The 21,191-nt window shown below is 39.8% G+C and overlaps 1 protein-coding gene across 2 annotated transcripts in view; it reads right to left on the bottom strand.

The window, feature by feature from the left end:
* Nucleotides 1-1,613: 1,613 nt before the first annotated feature.
* Nucleotides 1,614-21,191, bottom strand: part of rnf41l (ring finger protein 41, like) — a 389,670-nt gene continuing 370,092 nt past the window's right edge. The window contains exons 5-9 of one of the 2 annotated variants that reach the window (XM_087986538.1): nt 18,261-18,287; nt 16,356-16,518; nt 13,953-14,073; nt 12,078-12,323; nt 1,614-4,295 (exon numbers count right to left, since the gene is read on the bottom strand). In XM_087986538.1, coding sequence (XP_087842664.1) covers nt 12,084-12,323; nt 13,953-14,073; nt 16,356-16,518; nt 18,261-18,287 — 551 coding nt within the window. In that variant the 3' untranslated portion in view covers nt 1,614-4,295; nt 12,078-12,083. The remainder of the gene's footprint in view (nt 4,296-12,077; nt 12,324-13,952; nt 14,074-16,355; nt 16,519-18,260; nt 18,288-21,191) is intronic. The other variant, XM_087986539.1, reaches the window with a different exon arrangement.

The raw sequence follows: 21,191 nt of genomic DNA, 5'->3' as shown, positions 1-21,191 counted from the left end.
CAAATGGAAAATCAGATTGGTTGTGAGAGATGGCAACGAAAAAGTGTAAAGGGAGTAAATGGAATTGATTAAACTGAACTGGAGCAGGAAGGTAAAAATAAAGACAGAATAATTTGCAAATTAGGAAGTATAAATGGGAGGAATGGGAGTGTGACAAATGGTAGCATATGCATAAGGAGTGATGAAAACAGGATTAAAACAGGGGAGGAATAAATAAAATAATGGAAGGCAGAGTGCTTATTAAAAGGGGACAGGATTAAAACATCACAACAAATTTGAATTTTTTTATAAGTCACAGGACAGTTTAGGGGTCATAGAAGACACAGATCAAAAAATAGGGACTGAAGATCAGTGAATCGTGAGACTTAAGAGATGAACTTTCCATTGTTAGGAGCACTGACTAAAAATTAATGAGAGAAGATAAACTTTGACAAACTTGCAATTGATATGAAGATCGACAACAAGAATTTCTTTAAATATAGAAATGGGCCAAAAATTCCATTTTCTTTCCCTATTATCCAATTAACTTGATTGTGAGCTTTTTATGCTCCTTTAAGGATGAATCTGGGGAAATAATGGGGAACCAGGAAATGGCAGAGGAGTTGAATAAGTATTTTAAATCACTGTTCATGATAAAGACATTCCACAATTACTGAATAATTAAGGGACAAAAGGAGAGGAAATAAATACAGTAACTATTACTAGTGAAAAAGTGCTAGCAAAAGTAATGAGGCTAAAGACAGATAAATCCCCTGGCCCTGATGGGATGTATCCTGGATTTTAAAAGAAGTAACGAGACATAGTGGATGCACTGGTAGCAATTATCCAGAAATCCTTAGATTAGAAAAAATGCAAGATCTGCACTTAAAAATAGGAGACAAAAAAAAACTATTGGCCAGTTAGCTTAACATCTGTTTTTGGGAAAATGGTGAGTCTTATTATAAAGGATTGAAATACTTAATATGATCGGGGAGGCATGACTTCACGAATTTGACAGGTTTTTTTAGAATTCTTTGAGGTGGAAGAATAGATAAAGGGAAAGCAGCATACATATTTGGTTTTGCAGAAGGCTTTTGATAACTAACCACACATTTGGTTATTTAAGAGCCCATGGTGCTGGAGGTAGATTACTAGCATAGCTGGAGATTTGGCTAACAACTACAAGTATGAGTTGGGATAAGTGGAGCATTTTCAAGATGATGACTGTAGCAAGTGGTATGGCACAGATCAGTGCTGAGACTACAATTATTTACAATATATATCAATCACTTGAATGAGGGAAGTGAATGTACTATAGTCAAGGTTTATGGATGACAAAAGAAGGTGGGAAGGCATGAAATAGGTCTGCAGAAAGATAGAGATTTATCCAAATGCGCTTAAGTGAATGAGCAAAATCATGCAGATGAAATGTGGGGAAATGAGAGGTTATGCACTGTGAAAGACTATAGGAGCTGAATATTATTTAAATGAAGAGAGACTGCCGAAAGCTACATCACATAGCAGTTTAGGAATCATAGAATCATACAGCACAGAAGCAGACCTATTGGTCCAACCAGGCCATGCCGACCATAATCTCAAACTAAACTAGTCCCACCTAGCTCATCTCCCTCCCATCCTTTCCTATTCATGTACTTATCCAAACATCTTTTAAATGTTTTAATTGTACCCATATCTACCACTTCTTCAGTTCATTGGGTAATTGGGAAAGCAAACGGAATTTTTGCCATTTTCAAAGGGAATGGAGTATAAAAGTAAAGAAGTCTTGCGAAAACTATAAAAGGCACTTGTTAAACAACAGCTAAAATAGTTTTGGGTCCGTTATCTATAGAAAGATAGGCAATGAAGAGAATGTTCACTATTGCTGATACTGAATATAGAGGCACTGCTTTCTGAGGCGAGGTTGATTAGATTGGGCTTGTACTCATTGGAATTTATAAGAGAGAGGTGACCTTACTTAAACATACAAGATTCTTACAGGACTTGACAGAATAGACGTGGAAAACATGTTTTCCCCTTGTGGTAGAGTTTAGGATCAGAGGGCATAATCTCAGAAAAAGGAGTTGCCCATTTTATAGCGAGATGAGGAATTCCTTACTGTAGATGGCTGTCAAGGCAGGGTTATTAACTATATTCAATGCTAAGATTTTTTTTAAAAATTCATAAGGAAATCACACGTTATAGGAAAAAGGGCAGGAAAGTGGAGTTGTGGGTGACCAGATTAGCCACAATCTCATTGAATGGTGGAGTTAAATGGCCTGCATCTGCTCCTGTATCTCATTGTCATGCAGTAATTATTTGTTGAGCTGCATTGTTGAGAAGGCATCTGCACTAAGACTCTGAAATAGACACTGGTGAAAAGCTGGAATAGTGGGGAGAGTAAGTGTTGTAGAACAGGTTTTTGCATCATGAGGACATTAGACCCAGGAAACGAGGGTAATTGACTGCACCTAGATCATTGTTGAGTCAGTCTATGACAAGACAGCACTCAAGAGAGCGGTCAAGGCCAGATCAATACAAGTAAGCTTAGATTGCAATACCTTGTGAAGTTTAATGAGATTTAATGATTCACCTTGTAATTAATGTTTGGGGAAAGTTAGTTTTAAAAAAAAAAATCCAAGGGATTAATCTTGGTTGTATTCGATTTGCGCTGTGGGGTATTCAATCACAGAAATAAGTTGAACATGGACCATAGATTGTGTAACTGTTCCAATTTATGTCGTAGTCATTTGTTTGAAACCATGGAATCTTGTGGCTCTATTCTCTTTGTAAATTTCCTGCAACTCACATTTGGTTTACTTTTAAAAATAAAAAGTCATAACTTCAAGCTAGCCATCAGTCTTGGGTCATAAAGCAAAGTTATTATTCTGGTCTGGAAGTGGGGGGCTCTTGCAGAATTTATAAATCACAGAGGGCTGGGATTTTGAGGTAAAAGTAGGTTTACTCAGGAATGGTGTGTTTCATGAAACCAATGCTTGAAGTTATCATGCCGCCTATTTTCAAATTCATTAACATTGAAGTTTGTATTCTATGAAAATTTAAGTGAGGAAGTAGTATAATTTCAGTAAAACAATAGTTGTGTACCCAGAGTGCAGTTCCTGGGTGTGGAAATGCCAGGGCAACTGACATAGCATATTGTGCCTAAGACTCTGGATTTGTCTAATATGCGTGAAACTATTCAAATTGTGCATGAAGAACAGGAAACGTAAAGACCAATGTGGACAGCTATAGAAGTATTGAAGGATCAAGACTTCAAGAAAGTCAAACTTCAAGAAAAAGGCAAACTGACATCTAATCAACGCCAGGCTCAATTAAGATTACTACTACGTTTGTGACTGAGATTGACGTTATTGTCAATTCTTCGTGTCCTTTGCAAAACCCAACAAATTTGAATAGAAATGTTGGACAGTATTTCCATAAAGTTTCCTGGTCATGAGATGACTGGGAGGTTCCAATGTAGTAAAAAGCAGACTGTCTATCTGTATACATTTGGACTTGGAAGCAGAAGGGTTTAAATAAAAGGGACCAAGATTTTGTTTTTCATGTCAATTTACCATTCTGCTTAATGTCGAGTAATGGATTGAAATGTGATCTGCACTGAAGACATTGGTGTGGCATTGGAAAGATAATCTACGATAAACTCGGAACATTACATGACAAAAGAAATACTTAGTGTATATCCATCAGATGTGACAGGTGGATAAAGGTACATTATTTCATCTATCGGACTTGCATGCATGATACTGAGAATAGCACTTAAACATAGCTTGAATTCCTGCTTCATTGTAATTCTTTGCAATTGAGAACCATAAGCATGTTCATATTTATTTTGTTTCAACATTTTACTCGTACTGGCATTTTGCAAGGAAAATAATTTTTGTGCTTAACTATCCTTTTAAGAGTATGAGTCACCACTATGTAGAAAGTACTGATTGTGTAACTGTCTTTATTTCAAACACAAACATATTATACATCACTTTTAGTTTCAGTGTGGTAGCTGATTTCTTTAAATTCTGATTTTTGCCGAAGAATTGGTAACCTCTTGAAAGGTTATGTGGCTAAAGTGCAAACACAATAACTGATCTAATCATTGTCAGTAATATAAATCAGTGATTGTTGTTTTTGTTTCTGGACAGGCAGGAAAAGCAGTTGCATACTCAAGCTATCTATCCTCTTCATAATAGGAAAATGCTCCACAACATCATCCTGAATTTCATACGTTTTGGAGAAATCCGACAGCAATACTTGAAATCAAATCTTCTGAGAAGTTCAGCAAATGACTTAAATCGTTTAAGGTTCTGAGGAAGGAATTACAGAGATTTCAGCAAGATTTAAGAACAGCACATTTCCTTCCCCAGAGCACATTAGTGAACCAGATAGGTCTTTAGAACAATCAATAATAATTACCATTTACTATTAGACTAGGTTTTAATTCCGGATTCTTAACTGATTTTAAATTGCACTAACTGCTGTGGTATGAATCAAACCCACGTCCCCAGAACGTTAGTCTATAGTTCTGAATTACTAGTCCAGAGACAATACCGCTTCATCACTGCCTCCACTTTATTTTGTACAATGGTTAGCACTGCTACCTCACAGCACCAGGGACCTGGGTTCAATTCCTGCCTTGGCAATTGTCTGTGCAGAGTTTGCACATTCTCCCAATGTCTGCGTGGGTTTCCTCCGGGTGCTCTGGTTTTCTCCCACAGTCCAAAGATGTGCAGGTCAGGTGAATTGGCCATGCTAAATTGTCAATAGTGTTAGGTGAAGAGGTAAATTTAGGGGAATGGGTCTGGGTGGGTTGCTCTTCAGAGGGTTGGTGTGGACTTGTTGGGCCGAAGGGCCTGTTTCCACACTAAGTAATCTAACCTAATCTGATCTAATTTGATCACTCTTACTAGCCTCTAAGTTACACTGTATTTTTGGTCTGTATTAGATTAGATTAGATTACATTACAGTGTGGAAACAGGCCCTTCGGCCCAACAAATCCACACCGACCCGCCGAAGCGAACCCACCCATACCCCTACATTTACCCCTTACCTAACACTACGGGCAATTTAGCATAGCCAATTCACCTGGCCCTGCACATCTTTGGACTGTGGGAGGAAACCGGAGCACCCGGAGGAAACCCACGCAGACACGGGGAGAACGTGCAAACTCCACCCAGTCAGTCGCCTGAGGTGGGAATGTATGTTCTGTGTTGGACTGTGAAAGCAGAAACTAATTGTTCAACTTCTTTTTCATTTCCTCATTCCCTGATAATTTCCTCTGTTCCTGTCTCTAATAGACAAATGTTTTTATAGATCATAAATCAGCTTATTAGTGGTGCTTTTCTTCTGAAGCAGCCCCAGTTATCAGATTTACTACCATTCTTTACAACATTAGAAACCTCCTTTTAATCTTATTAAGTAATGGATGGATCGTCCTTGATTTTTTAAAAATGTTTTGAAATAGACAGTAGCGGAGATGTACAGCACAAAATCAGACCCTTCAGTCCAACTCAGCCATGCGGACCAGATATCCTAACCCACCCCTAGTCCCATTTGCTAGCACTTGAGTCATATCCCCATTCTTATTCATATACTATCCAGATGCCTTTTAAATATTGTAAATGTGCTAGCCTCCATCACGTCCTCTGACAGCTCATTCCATACACGCACCATCCTCTGGGTGAAAAAGTTGCCCCTTAGGTCCCTTTTAAATTTTTCTACTCTCATCCTTAACCAAAGCCCTCTAGTTCTTGACTCCCCCCACCCCAGGGAAAAAACCTTGTCTATTTACCTGATCCACGCCCCTCATGATTTTATAAACCTCCATAAGGTCACACCCCAGCCTATTCAGCATCTACCTCGAGCTCAAATTCTCCAACCCAGGCAACATCCTTGTAAATCTTTTCTGAAACCTTTCAAGTTTCACAACATTCTTCTGACAGGAGGGAGACCAGAATTCCATGCAATACTCTAAAAGTGGCCTAATCAATGTCCAATACAGCCGCAACATGACTTCCCAACTCCTATACTCGATGTTCTGACCAGTTAAAGAAAGCATACAAACGTCATCTTCACTATCCTATATACCTGCGACTCCATTTTCAAGGAACTGTGAACCTGCACTCCAAGGTCTCTTGTTCAGCAATAGATAGGATAGTGAAGAAGGCGTTTGGTATGCTTTTTATTGATCAGAGTTATTGAGTTCAGGAGTTGAGAGGTCATGTTGTGGCTGTACAGGACATTGGTTAAGCCACTGTTGGAATATTGTGTGCAATTCTGGTCTCCTTTCTATGGGAAATATGTTGTGAAACTTGAAAGGGTTCAGAAAAGATTTACAAGGATGTTGCCAGGGTTGCATCAGTATTTACTGTTGAAAAGGATATGGAAGATATAGACTGTAGGGAAATAGATGGTGACATCTTGCAAAATATCCAGATTACAGAGAGGAAGTGCTGGATGTCTTGAAATGGTTAAACGTGGATAAATCCCCAGGACCTGATCAGGTGTACCTGAGAACTCTGTGGGAAGCTAGGGAAGTGATTACTAGGCCGCTTACTGAGATATTTGTATCATCAATCGTCACAGGTGAGGTGCCGGAAGACTGGGGGTTGGCAAACGTGATGTCACTGTTTAAGAAGGGCGGTAAAGACAAGCCAGGGAACTATAGAATGGTGAGCCTGACCTCGGTGGTGGGCAAGTTGTTGGACGGAATCCTAAGGGACAGGATGTACATGTATTTGGAAAGGCAAGGACTGATGTCTCACAAACTTGATTGAGTTTTTTGAAGAAGTAACAAAGAACATTGATGAGGGCAGAGCAGTAGATGTGATCTATATGGACTTCAGTAAGGCGTTCGACAAGGTTCCCCATGGGAGACTGATTAGCAAGGTTAGATCTCATGGAATACAGGGAAAAGTAGCCATTTAGATACACAACTGGCTCAAAGGTAGAACACAGAGGGTGGTGGTGGAGGGTTGCTTTTCAGACTGGAGGCCTGTGACCACCCTCCACCACCACCCTGTCTTCTACCTTCAAGCAAGTTCGTATCCAAATGGCTAGTTCTCCGAATTCCATGTGATCTAACCTTGCTAACCAGTCTACCGAGAGGAACCTTGTTGAATGCCTTACTGAAGTCCATAAAGATCACTTCCACCTCATCAATCCTCTGTTAGTTCTTCAAAAAACTCATGTTTGTGAGACATGATTTCCCATGCACAAAGCCATGCTGACTATCCCTAATCAGTCCTTGCCTTTACAAATACATGTAAATCCTGTCCCTCAGGATTCCCTCTAACAATTTGTCCACTATTGATGTCAGGCTCACCAGTCTTTAGTCCCCTGGCTTTTCCTTACCACCTTTCTTAAATAGTAGCACCACGTTATCCAACCTCCAGTTTTCCAGCACTACACCTGTGACTGTCGCTGATACAAATATCTCAGGAAGGGGCCCAGCAATCACTTCCCTGGCTACTCTTTTGTCCTAATGTATTTATAAAGTGCCTTTGCATTCTCCTTAACCCTTTTTGCCCTCCTGGTTTCCCGTTAAAGTATATCTTACTGCCTTTATACTCTTCTAAGGATTCACTTTGTTTCTAGAGGTGTCTTTGTTTATCGACTATTTTCCCAATCAATTATGTCAAACTCACTCCAACATACCCATGCAATTGGCTGTGTTTACAATTCTTTTCTATTATTGTGTCATGTTTAGAACATTTTGTGGAATGACTGTATTATGATCGCAGTCCCCAGTGGATTTTTACAACAGCATTACTGATTAATTCTGCCTCATTGCATATTACTACATCAAAAAGTGATTTCACAATATAGGAACTGTTACACAAGCAGTCTACAAACTAAAAAAAAGAGAATCTTTTAGACTACCTTCATGAATTTGGTTGGTTTAGGTTATAAGATTAAAATAACCCATATTTATCATGTTTGTGCTTTGTTCAACAGTATAACTACTGAGGTTAGCTATACATAACTTATTTTTTTCTGACCCAAACTACTGATCTCTACAGATACTTACCTTCCTAGCCCAGATCCTTTCTCACTAATCTCCTTATATTATCCTTTGTTATCATTACTACCCCTCCTCCAGTTGCATTCTGCCCATGTTTTCAAAATGCTGTATCCTGAAACATTTATTTCCCACACTTTTTATCTCATAGAAAGAGTAGACTATTTAGCTCTTCTAGCTTGCTCCACGATTCATACTAACTCTCCATCTCAATTCCTTATTCCAACTTTCTTTCCGTAACCCTCAAAGCCTTTAAAATTTTGTTAAAAATTACCTCTTTCTTGAATATAGTCAATGGCTTGGCTTTCACAGCCTTCTGTGGTAACAAATTTCACAGGTTGACCACCCTCAGCGATTTGTTTTCCTCATCTCAGTTCTTAAACTGCACACCATACTTCACATCTTCAGTTTATATCATTCCTCTGGGATGCAATGGTCCAATGGTACAATCACGAGACTATTAATCCAGAGACATAGGTAATGTTCTGGACCCAGATTCAAATCCCATATGGGAGTTTGTCGCATTTAATTACTAATCTAGTTATTCAGTGAAATTGTCATAATCATAGTGAATTAAAATCATATTTTTGCACTCTTTATCCATTTTGTTTCCTTTTAAAACTTGAGGAAAGAGATCAATCTGAGATGGATACAGTTCGGAAAAGGAGCGAGTCATACTGTCGGTAGGCAGGAACAAAGCAGAGAACAAGGGAGGACTGATAAATTAAACTGCATTTATTTCAATACAAGAGGACGAACAGGGAAGGCAGATGAACTCAGGGCATTGTTAGGAACATGGGACTGGAATATCATAGCAATTACAGAGTGGCTCCGGGATGGACAGGACTAACAGCTTAATGTTCCAGGATACAAATGCAATATATAGAAGGGGCAGGGTAAGAGAGGAGGGAGAGTGCCATTTGTGATAAGGGATAGCATGACTGTACTTAGGGTATTCCAAGGAATACATCTATGGAAGTTATTTAGGTGGAACTGAGAAATAAGAAAGGGATGATCACCTTGGGATTGTATTATAGACCACCCATTAGTGAGTAGGAAATTGAGAAACAAACTTGTAAGGAGATCTCAGTTATCTGCAAGAATAATAGGGTGGTTATGGTAGGGGATTTTAACTTTCCAAACATAGACTGGGACTGGCATAGTGTTAAGATGAAAAAGAACTTGTTAAATGTATACAAGAAAATTTTATGATTCAGTGTATGTACCTATTCAAGAAGGTGCAAAACTTGACATACTCTTGGGAAATAAGGCAGGGCAGGTGACTGAGGTGTCAGTGGGGGAGCATTTTGTGGCCAGCGGCCATAATTCTATTAGTTTTAAAACAGTGATGGAAAAGGATAGACCAGATCTAAAAGTTGAAGTTCTAAACAGAAGGAAGGCTCATTTTGACAGTACAAGATGGTACAGGACATTACCCAGGTCTCTGGATTAATAGTCTACTGATTGTACCACTGGACCATTGCATCCATTGGTATGATATAAACTGAATATGTGAAGTACGGTGTGCAGTTTAAGAACTGAGATGAGGAAACAAATCACTGAGGGTGGTCAACCTGTGAAATTCGTTACCACCCGTATCCATGGTTTCAGTCACCCATGGTTTACTGCAGTCTGAATATATAAAAGGGAACATTCCAGAACCAGGAACCAGGAGACTGCTGGGAAGGTACATTTCCCATTTAAATGAATGGGTTTGCTCCTATCCACAGTTTCAGGCTTCTGCAATAGGTCTTGGAATGTATCTGCTGCAAGTACAGGGGGACTACTGTATTAGGCAAGAACTTTCAAAAGTTGATTGGGGGTGGACGTTCACAGGTAAAGGGATGACTGGAAAATGGGAACACTTCAAAAATAAGATGAGAGTCCAGTGATGGTATATTCCTGTTCAGTTGAAAAGCAAGCCTCATAGGGGTAGGGAATGCTGGATAACTAGACAAATTAAGGTTTTGGTTAAGAAAAAGAATCTAGCATGTGTCAAGTATAGACAGCAGAGATTGACTGAATTCTTGGAAGAGTATAAAGGCAGTAGGAGTATACTGGAGAGCAAAAGGGGACATGAGATAGCTTTGGCAAATAGGGTTGAGCAGAATCCAAAGGAATTTTATAAACACATTAAGGACAGAAGGGTAATTAGGGAGATAATAGGGCCCCTCCTCACTTTGTCCCCCTCAATGATCAGCAAGGCAGCCTATGCGTCAGCAGGAGATGGGGGGGTGGGGGGAGATACGAAACAAGTATTTTGCACTAGTGTTTACTGAGGAAAAGAACATGGAAGATATAGAATGTTGGGAAATAGATAATGAATCTTTAAAAATGTACATATTACAGAGGTGGTGCTGCTGGATGTTTTAAAGCACATAAAGGTGGGTAAATCCCCAGGACCTGATCAGGTATACCCTATAACTCTGTGGGAAGCTAAGGAAGTGATTGCTGGGCTCCTTGCTGAGGTATTTGTATCATTGATAGTCACAGGTGAGGTGCTGGAAAACTGGATGTTGGCTAACATAGTGCCACTATTTCTTAAAAGGTGGTAAGGAAAAGCCAACTGTAGACCGGTGGGCAAGTTGTTGGAGGGAATCCTGAGGCACAGGATGTGCACGTATTTGGAAAGGCAAAGACTGATTAGGGATAGCCAACATGGCATTGTGCATGGGAAATCATGTCTCACGAACTTGATTCAGTTTTTTGAAGAAGTAACGAAGAGGATTGATGAAGGCAGAGTGGTGGACGTGATCAATATGGACTTCAGTAAAGCTTCTGACAAGGTTCCTCATGTTAGACTGGTTAGCAAGGTTAGATCTCATGGAATACAGGGAGAACCAGCCATTTGGATACAGAACTGACTTGAAAGTAGACGACAGAGGGTGGTGGTAGAGGATTGCCTTTCAGACTGGAGGTCTGTGACCAGTGGTGTGACACAAGATTCAGTCCACTGTTTTTTATCATTTATCTAAAACAACTTGGATGTGAACATAGGAGGTATAGTTAGAAAATTTGCAGATGACACCAAAATTGGAGGTGTAGTGAACAGCAAAGAAGGTTTCCTCAGAATACAAAGGAACCTGGCTCAGATGTGCCAATGGGCTGAGGGGTGGCAGATGGAGTTTAATTTAGATAAATGTGAGATGCTACATTTTGGAAAGGCAAATGAGAGCAGGACGTATACACTTAATGGTAAGGTCCTAGGGAGTGTTGCTGAAGAAGGAGACATTGAAGTGCAGGTTCGTAGTTCTTTGAAAGTGGAATCGTGGCTCAATAGGATAGTGAGGAATGGTTGGTATGATTTTCTTTATTGGTCAGAGCATTGAGTATAGGAGTAGGGATGTTATGTTGTGGCTGTAAAGGACATTGGTTAGGCCACTTTTGGAATATTGTGTGCAATTCTGGTCTCCCTGCTATAGGAAAGATGTTGTGAAACTGGAAAGGATTCAGAAGAGATTTGCAAGGATGTTGCCAGGGTTGGAGGTTTTGAGCAATAGGGAGTGGTTGAATAGGCTGGGGCTGTTTTCACTGGAAGGTCGGAGGCTGAGTAGTGTATGGAATGAGCTGCCAAAGGAAGTGGTGGAGGCTGGTCTAATTACCACATTTAAAAGGCAGCTAGATGGGTATATGAATAGGAACGGTTTAGAGGTATATAGGACAAATGCTGGCAAACGGGACTAGATTAGGTGAGGACATCTGAGCCGCATGGACGAGTTGGACGAAGAGTCTGTTTCCGTGTTGTACAACTCTATGACTCTGCATAACCAATAATCTTTGTTACATTGTATGTTGTTTTTCTTTGCTTGATCTACTTCTAGATCCACCTGTGATCCCTATTGTAACGGGTAGTCAGACAATATGATTCATCCTATATGACATTGAGAAGTGGCTGAAGGGACCAGATACAGCAAATGGGCCTAGAAAACATCCCTGTTGCAATAGTTAATTCTTGTCAATGTTCTGAAATGTTAATTTTGTTCTTTCCACTGAGAAGAGAACAAAATGCATGTTCTTTAAAACACATTCCACGGAAATACTTCTTTTGACCAATCTTGGACTAACTTACCATCTCCTAGATAATAGTGACTTCTTTAGGTTTTCTTTTCATGCTTTCTAGTCGGTTCAGAGGTCTGCCACCAGTGTTTCTTTTGCCACTTCCCTCTCCAGTGGTAAGCTTATTTTCTTTATGCAGGCTTTTCAACAATTCCATCAGTTCTCTTTTTTCAAGTTCTGCTTGTTCGAGTTCCTGACGATGTTGTCTTTCTTCTGCAACGAGTGTCCGCATATCTGACATCACACGTGACATCTGACTCTGAAAATACAAGTTTCCTTTATTGCCTACTAGGGACAAGAAACTCTGGAATGTTAAAATTGGCCATCTTAATTGGGGAAGAGGGTGGACCACACTTGCCCATTTGGCCTTCTCTGGGATTTGTATGTGCTTGGTGGAATCACATCTGGTTTGACCAGACTTCCTGGACTAGCAATGATTTTAGGGCTCACTTGTGCTCCTCGAATTATATTCCAGGATATGGTAATTTATTGCCCTTGCATTGTTGCTTTCTTCCTGCACTTCTAGTATTGATGTAGGACTGACTGGTAAGCTGGGTGAGGCAATGGTCCAGTGATATTAATGCTAGACTATTGATCCAGTAACCCAGGTACTGTTCCAGTTCCAGGTTCAGGTTCCAATCATAGCATGGGAGATAGTGGAACTTGAATTTTACTAGTCCAGTAACCCAGTGAAATTGTTATGACTGTAGCCCTGCAAATTACTAGTGAAATAAAATCACAACTTTTTCACTCTGTATCCATTATGAGCATCACTCACTATCCTCACATTATTACTGATCTCTAATTGCCTCAGTGAAAGTGGTTGCAAATGGCTACAGTCCGTGAGACAGTTATAGTGCTGTTCAGGTGGGAGCTCCAGGAGTTTGACCAGACGATGATGAAGGAATGGTACTGCAGTTCCAGATCAGAACAGTATGTGACTTGTAGGTGAACTTGCAGGTGATAGTTTTTGTGTGTACCTGATACCTTGTCCTTTAAGGTGGTAGCACAGGTTTGAAAGGTACCTCCACAAAGGAGGCTTAGCGAGTTTCTGCTGCACATCTTGTAGAAGGCACACATGGGGAGGTTTGTACAAATGGGAGATAGATAGGGTGAAGCTAAAACAAAAAAAATCTACTAAATTATTCAATTAACAGCACTTCTCTGTCACAACGTTACTTTCTCAAGGCAATTCTGCTGTTGAAAAGTTGATTGACAATATCACTATTAAAAACCCAGTTAAACCTGACAATCTCCTTGAAACAGTAGATGTCTCAATGGTAGCATGGAAGTAAGAAAGTCAAAATTCTTACTGATGTCAGTAATTGCCAACTTTCTGTAGTGTAATATGTGCAGAGCTCTTTGTGAAGGACATGTCTTTAAGTAACAATCTAAGTTCAAAATTTCCACAACTAATCTGCACATGTCAAACATCCTGCAACAGCAAAATACTGCAAACACTGAAAAACTGAAATGGAAACAGAAAATGCTGTAAGTACTAGTTCACCCTCTATAAAGTCAAAGACCCAATGTTTGATAGAATACTGTTTATGAAGACTTTTCTGCATTTAAAGACTTTAAGAAACCCAGTCTCAGACCAAAGGTCAATCCACCCAGATAGACAGAAATGGGCTGAACAGGGATAAAGAAACAGCCTGCATCCCATATATGGGATGCCTAGAACCCACAGCTAATGATGGCTCAGGCTTGCAGTTTACACTCAAGCATTTATGATGCACTGGTGTTGGGCAGGCAGCCTTATTCAAATAAATTACCATCAATTTAACCTTGTTACTGTCTGTACATTTTCAGTGTGTGTGTGTGTGTGTGTGTGTGTATGTGTGTATATATATTCATTCAATTTCATATAATAATAAAACATACTAACTTTAAGTTCCTCAATTTCATTTTGCAGCACACTTTCTTTCTGGACCATATGCCTTCTTTGGGAATCTAAACGGGACTCCATTTCATGCCTTACTTCTTCAATTTTACAAATCATTTCAGACCTTTTATAAAAAGTAAACATACTTGACATCAGATATATCATTCATTTTGCTCAATTTTCTTCCTTTCGACCTTTTTACAGAAAATACTGACTTACGCTGAGGTCGTCATAACAAAGCCCAATCATGTCTCCACCCAATGTACATATGCACATTTTCAGCAAAGGTAAAGGGCTGTAGTGTAACTGGACTATATGGCTGCTCTTGCATTAGAGACAGAGACACAGGATGGTGGTTTAACACCTCAGGCAAAGGGATAGGTTGAAAAGACGACTCGCATAATTATACAGCATGGAAACAGACCCTTCGGGACCAACTCATCCACGCTAACCAGATATCCTAAACTGATCTAGTCCCATTTGCCAGCATTTGGCCAATATCCCTCAATCCTTCCTAATCATATACTCATCCAGCTACGTTTTAAACATTGGAATTGTACCCATCTTCACCACTTCCTCTGGCAGCTTGTTCCACACACAAACTACCCTCTGCATGAAAAAGTTACTAATCCCTTTGAAATCTTTCCCCTCTTACCTCAAACTTATGCCTTCCAGTTTTGGACTTCCCTACCATGAGAAAAATAGACCTTGGCTATTCACCATATCCATGCCCTTCAAGATTTTACAAACCTCTATAAGATCAATCTGCAGACTGATGCTCCAGGGAAAACAGCCCCAGCCTATTCAGACTCTCCCTATAGCTCAAACCCTCCAATCCCAGCAACATCCTTGTAAGACTTTTCTGAATACTTCCAAGTTTCACAACATCTTTCCTATAGCAGAGAGACTAGAACTGAACACAGTATTCTAGAAGTAGCCTCACCAATATCCTGGACAGCTGCAACATGACATGCCAACTCCTATACCCAATGCACTGACCGATAATGGTAAGTGTACCAAACGCTTTCTTCACTGCCCCATCAACCTGTGTCTCCACTTTCAAGACACCATATAGAAGTCTGGTCTTCATGGGAACTGCCCTGGAAATTACAACCTCCAATGGACAATTATTCAGGTGTCTGAAGTCCTCAGAGAAACTGTCAACTCAGAATTAAGAGTTGGAGACCTTGGATGGTTCTCACTCTTGAATAGTTAGCCAGAAAATGTTGGAAGGATTAACACATGCTGCATTTCCAGGGAAGCGTGTAAAACTAACCTCACCTCAAACCCAACCCCAACCCCTGTAAAATCCAAACACACCTGATACTTGGCCCATGACATTCCCAAAAACACCTCCGACCCTACCAACCTTACAGCAGATCTTCCCTGTCCCAATACACCCAAATTTTCTCCTTTCCCTCCAACCACCATCAGTTCTGACACTACCACTCACATGGCTGCTCGATTTGCCTCACCCCCAAACTCCATTTTCTGGCCCTCAATAGACGTCTGGTGCATACCCTAACCCACAATTCTGTGGTAGAACCTGCTTCTGAGGATCAGGCCTTCACAGAAATCACCAAAGATGCATCAAATGAAGACACCCTCTAAATGAATTGTTACTGCATGTCAATCAACTCTTACAGATGGAAAAATGCCAATGACATCAAATAGTTCTCAAGTGAAATCTCAAATTTGTGAAGCAGAGTTTGTTAAAGAATAGGAGCTTCTTTAAATAAAAGTGGAGGAACTGTTAAAGGCAAGACAACAGCGTTGCTTGGCAGAAGGTATAGTTACAACATAGCTACAGCATGTCAAGTTTACATAGGCAGTCACATTCAAATGTTGACATGAGCTTATATTTTATGTACACACAAACAAAATGTATATTATATGAAATATAAATCTTGTGTTTATACAAGATAGTATCTGACCACCTGGTCTTTTAACAGATGCAACCCACTCACTGTAATACAATTTATGGAAACATCTGAATTTATGTGACATGTTTAATGGACAGAAAACAAATCAAAGTACTTTACAGAAGAATAATCAGGCAAAAGTGGGCACTGCACCAAATATTATTAGAAAGATCGACTAAGAGATAGGTTAAAGGAGAGTGCAGTGGGGGGGTTTAGGTAGGGAATTACTAGTGAAATGAGTATGAAGATTGTAGGGGTAATTCTCATCACATCCTGATAATTGTTCTGCTATGAATGGTACCATTGATATGGCATGAAATTCAACAATTAATGAATTTTTACTAATCCTCAAACTTGTATTAGGAATATCAGATAAATTACAAGTTCCCGCAAGGACCAGGAATTTAAAATATGGACTGGCTTAAATTAGTACTCAATCCTTTTCACAGCTTGAGATCAGGTTCTGAAGTGATCCATGACATACCTGAGCAATTCTAATTCAGTCCTCAACTCTGCTATACAGTTGTGTTGAGCATCATCTGCACTAAGAATAGCATAACCACATCCATTTGGGCATTCACGACTTCGATATTCACATACTGCCAAGTGAGAATCCAGATTGCGTCGCTCTACCTGAACAGTACAGCCTATGAAAATAATTGCATAAATACGCTTTAAACAGTCACAGTTAAAATTTTAAATATTACAAAACAGCAATGTGGCATCAGAACATGCAAAACACACAAGGAGGCAGCAGTACAAGTTTGACCTGAAGGTGTGTTCAAATTTCATTTTCTGGTCAAAGAATTTAAGACCAATCATGATGGCTTTCCAACTTGGTAGGCTACTTACCTCAATGTAGGGAGAAGATGAATAAATGTAAAAGTGTGGAAAATGTCTACTCAATGACATCCTTGTACATTGGTTGGAGAATCTAATTTCAACCGATGCATAAGGTATTAAGATGAAACATTCGTGCAATTCCTTGAACTGGATTGTGATGTGTTTCTCAAAATTAATTGTCCACTGATGCGTTGTGGAGCTGGTGATTTCAATTTCCAAACTGTGTACATTTACAGGAGGAGGGATGAAGCCCATTGTGCTTTTGCTGGCTGTTTGTAAGAGCTTTTTATCGCTGTTGGAGTTGCTTTGATTACTTTGTCTTTTTAATGTCTATTCACTCACTTATGCCTAACTGCATCCCCACTCTGATGGAAACACACACTCAAACACTATTATTTACATAGGGGATAAAAATAATGTGATCCAAAATTAGTCATTTTAAGAATTAATAATTTTTTAACTTCACAGGTTACATTATATTTCAAATAATAAATAGTATGCATTTGTACAGCATTTTTACACACACTATTTTAAGGGGGGAAATAATTAAATGAATAAAGACTAATGCATAATTTAAGAGAGCTAAAGGGATGTGACATAAAGCTGAGCCAAAAAGGTGGATGCTAGGAAAGGTTTTAAAGGATATGCAGAGATGGAGAGGTTTAGCAAGGAAACTCCAGAAGGCAATTTTAAGTTTTAACATAATTGAATGAAATAAGACATGTACAGAAGCTTAGGAGTTGGAAGATGAGAGGATGTAGAAGGTAACATTAGGTTGGAAAAATCTGCAAAAATAGGGTAGGGTTTACAAGTAAGATACTGGAGAACTGGAAAATCTAATTAGTGAGTTGGAAGAGAAGCTGATGTTGAAGATCTGACAATGTTCAGTTAAATAGGAACATACGATACAAGGCCAAAGGTAGGAGAAAAAAAAATCTGACTCAACACGCTTTCTTCTGCATCATCCTGAAACAATACACTCTCTTCATGCTGCTCTCAAGGCAGCAGCAGTAGCGGGAAAGAAAATGTGTACTTCCTCTTGGACTCTGCCTATGCAGCTCTATAAAACACAGGACTTAGTGCTCGACAGGCTGCTCTTAGGCTGAGGACTACGTGTTGATGGGTGTACTAAAGCTTTTAATTTTTTTCTCTGAAGTTGTTTACACAGATAAAGTTAGTTGCCCCTGCCCCAAAGACACAGCAGATATTTCTAGCTGCTATTTTATGGAGGACTCAATGTTAAATGTGGTGAGATTTGTCTGCTCTAGTGTGAATAATTGCATCGATAAGGGCTAACTGAACTCAAAGGGCTATAGTACATTGGTCCCATCGAAGGATAACATGCTCGGCAATTATGCACTCCGCTCAAGTTATCTGCAGAACTTTGATTCACAATATGAACAAAAGGTAAACATGCAAATTAGTTAATCGATTTTTAACCAATTCAAATCACAGCACCAAAAAATACACAAAATGAATTTTAATGAAACTTTAAAATTCAAAGTTAAATATTGCACTGCAACAAAATTCATTGTTAAGTACATACCACAATCATAACACATGTAAATTCCACCTAAAAAAAAAGTTGGTAAAAACATACTTCAAGCACTTGGGCTAAAAATTTGCAAAGCATAGCTTTACTCTTATTGAAGAAGTCTTCTGAATTTAAATGATCCATAAGGAATCATCTCCATTATATCGCCACTATTATTACATACTGAAATATATACAACCATCCAAGAAACCTAAAGCAAGTCACTGGACGCAATAGATTGGTTGGCAATGTCAAAAACTGTAGACATCAAGCAGAATATTAATAACTCTGATCACAGTCAAACAGTGAACATCATTAGTGACTTTTTCATTAGGGGCCATTTTGGTGTGAAAGAAGGAGTGGAAACTTAATTGCACATATTCAAACAGAGTTGCAGGAATAATCGAGATAGCAACACATTCAAGGACTTTGTAGAATAAAGGAAAAACAAAAAAAAGGAGGGTTGTTTTCAAAGACAGTGTAACAATGTATTTATTTAGTAAGTTGGTGATGAAGAAAATTCTTCATTTAGGAAGGCAATATTTGAGGACTGGGAATCATTTGTAGTATCAGCTGGAAGGAAAGTTGGGTGACTAACAATTTGGGTCCAAAGGTGCAGAAGGGAGCTTGGAAAGGACCTATGGAGAGACAGAAGTTAAACAAAGTGAGAGAAATGATGGTTCTGAGAGGAGGATGAACGGAGAGGTTTCTCTTAGCAGGAAGTGAGGGTGTAGTAAAGAAGCAACTAATGACCTCTGTATTTTCTGTCACCAAGATAAAGGAGCAGAGGAAAATAATTTAAGAAGAATGTTGGTCATATTGCTAAGAAGCCAGGGATCATGCTTGCTCTCCAGGATGATCCAAGAGTAACAATGACCTTTTACAAGGTTAGAGATTTCTATTGGAGCTTCTTAGAATCCCTACGGTATGGAAACTGGACCTTCGGCCCAACAAGCCGACACTGACCCTCCGAAGAGTAACCCACCAGACCCATTCCCTACCATATTATCCTACATTTACACCTGACTAATGCACCTAACCTACATATCCCTGAACACTATGGGCAATTTAGCATGGCCAGTTCACCTAACCTCCACATCTTTGGATTGTGGGAGGAAACCGGAGCACCTGAAGGAAACCCACGCAGACATGGGGAGAATGTGCAAGCTCCACATAGACAGTCGCCCAAGGCTAGTCCCTGGCACTGTGAGGCAGCAGTGTTAACCACCCAGCCACCGTGCCACTCTATGCTTACCTGATTCTCACCTCTGTCATTATTGGGCGACCCTCATTTTGAAACCATGTCCTCTAGCTAAAGCTTCTCCCATAAAGAAAAAAAAATTCCTCTCAACATCTGTTCTATCATGTTCTCATAAAATCTGATATTTTTCAAAAAAATAGTCTCTCATTCTTTTGAACTCCAACAAGGAGAAGCCCAACCTGTTCAAATTTTCCTTATAATACTTTCATTCTGGGAAATCAATTTTTTTAGACTTTCTCTGAATTGCATTCAATGCAAATGTATCTTTTCTTAAGCAAATCATGATTCCAACTGTTGTTACTGCCGGATAACTGGGTTAATAGTTTTTTTAAAAAAGAAATAACATGGCAGCCTTTCAATGAAAGTATACTAGGCTGCAACTTCGATTTTCATAAAAAAAAACAGAACTTTATTACAGATAAGGAATAAAACTAAAATTAAACAAACCAAACAATCTAAAAGTAACTTAGGGCGTAAGATTTTCAAAACACATGGCAAAGCAAATTCCCTTCTCTCCAATACCATATTTTACAGTTATTTACAAATCAAGACAAATTCCTTCCCAATCAAACTTGTAGATTTAACTTAACTGCTTACTCTCAGCTCTGCTGTAAAGAAAACTCTTCCCTTGATCACTCTCATGAGTGAAATCTTCGACTTTCTCAGCTTTAAATAATCTTATTTATTGATTCAACCTCAGTGGTTGGCAATGCTGTCTCATTGTGCCATGGCCCTCAGGTCATTGTCTGTGTCAAGTTTGCATGTTTTCCCCATGTCTGCATGGGATTCCACTGGGTGCTCCAGTTTTCTCCCACAGTCCAGAGGTATGCAGGTTAGGTGGATTGGCCAAGCTAAAATAAAAAAAATTGCCTTGTAATGTCTAGGGACATGCAGGCTAGGTGGATTAGCCATGATAAAATGCACCTTGTTATACTTTGTTAGTGGGCGGCACGGTGGCACAGTGGTTAGTACTGCTGCCTCACAGCACCAGAGACCCGGGTTCGATTCCCGCCGCAGGCGACTGACTGTGTGGAGTTTGCACGTTCTCCCCGTGTCTGCGTGGGTTTCCTCCGGGTGCTCCGGTTTCCTCCCACAGTCCAAAGATGTGCAGGGTCAGGTGAATTGGCCATACTAAATTGCCCATAGTGTTAGGTAAGGGGTAAATGTAGGGGTATGGGTGGGTTGCGCTTCGGCGGGTCGGTGTGGACTTGTTGGGCCGATACAGATCTTAAACACAGCATATCCCGAACATGCTGCAGCATAGCAAGCTATCCACACAATGGCATCGGTGGGATTTGAACCCACACCTCCTTAGAGATTGGAACCTTAATCCAGCACCTTACACCACTCTGCCACACCACAATTCCTGATGAAGAGCGTTTGCCTGAAATGTCGATTCTCCTGCTCCTTGGGTGCTGCCTGACCTGCTGTGCTTCTCCTGCACCACACACTTGACTCTAACCTTCAACATTTGCAGTCCTCACTTTCTCATAATTAAAATTCAATGTGAGGAGTTGGGTGGGTGGGTGGGATTATAAAGAACAAAGAATATTGCAGCACAGGAACAGGCCCTTTGGTCCTCCAAGCCTGTACCGATCCAGATCCTCTATCTAAACCTTGACCTATTTGGCAACGATTTGTATCCTTCTGCTCCTTGCCCATTCATGTATCTGTCTAGATTC

This window comes from Chiloscyllium plagiosum, unplaced genomic scaffold, assembly GCF_037043375.1.
Source record: "Chiloscyllium plagiosum isolate Xiang-an unplaced genomic scaffold, Cpla_swu_hap1 HiC_scaffold_4, whole genome shotgun sequence".
NCBI lineage: Eukaryota > Metazoa > Chordata > Chondrichthyes > Orectolobiformes > Hemiscylliidae > Chiloscyllium > Chiloscyllium plagiosum.
Note: the sequence above shows the minus strand (reverse complement) of the source record. Positions and strands in the feature narration are given on the sequence as shown.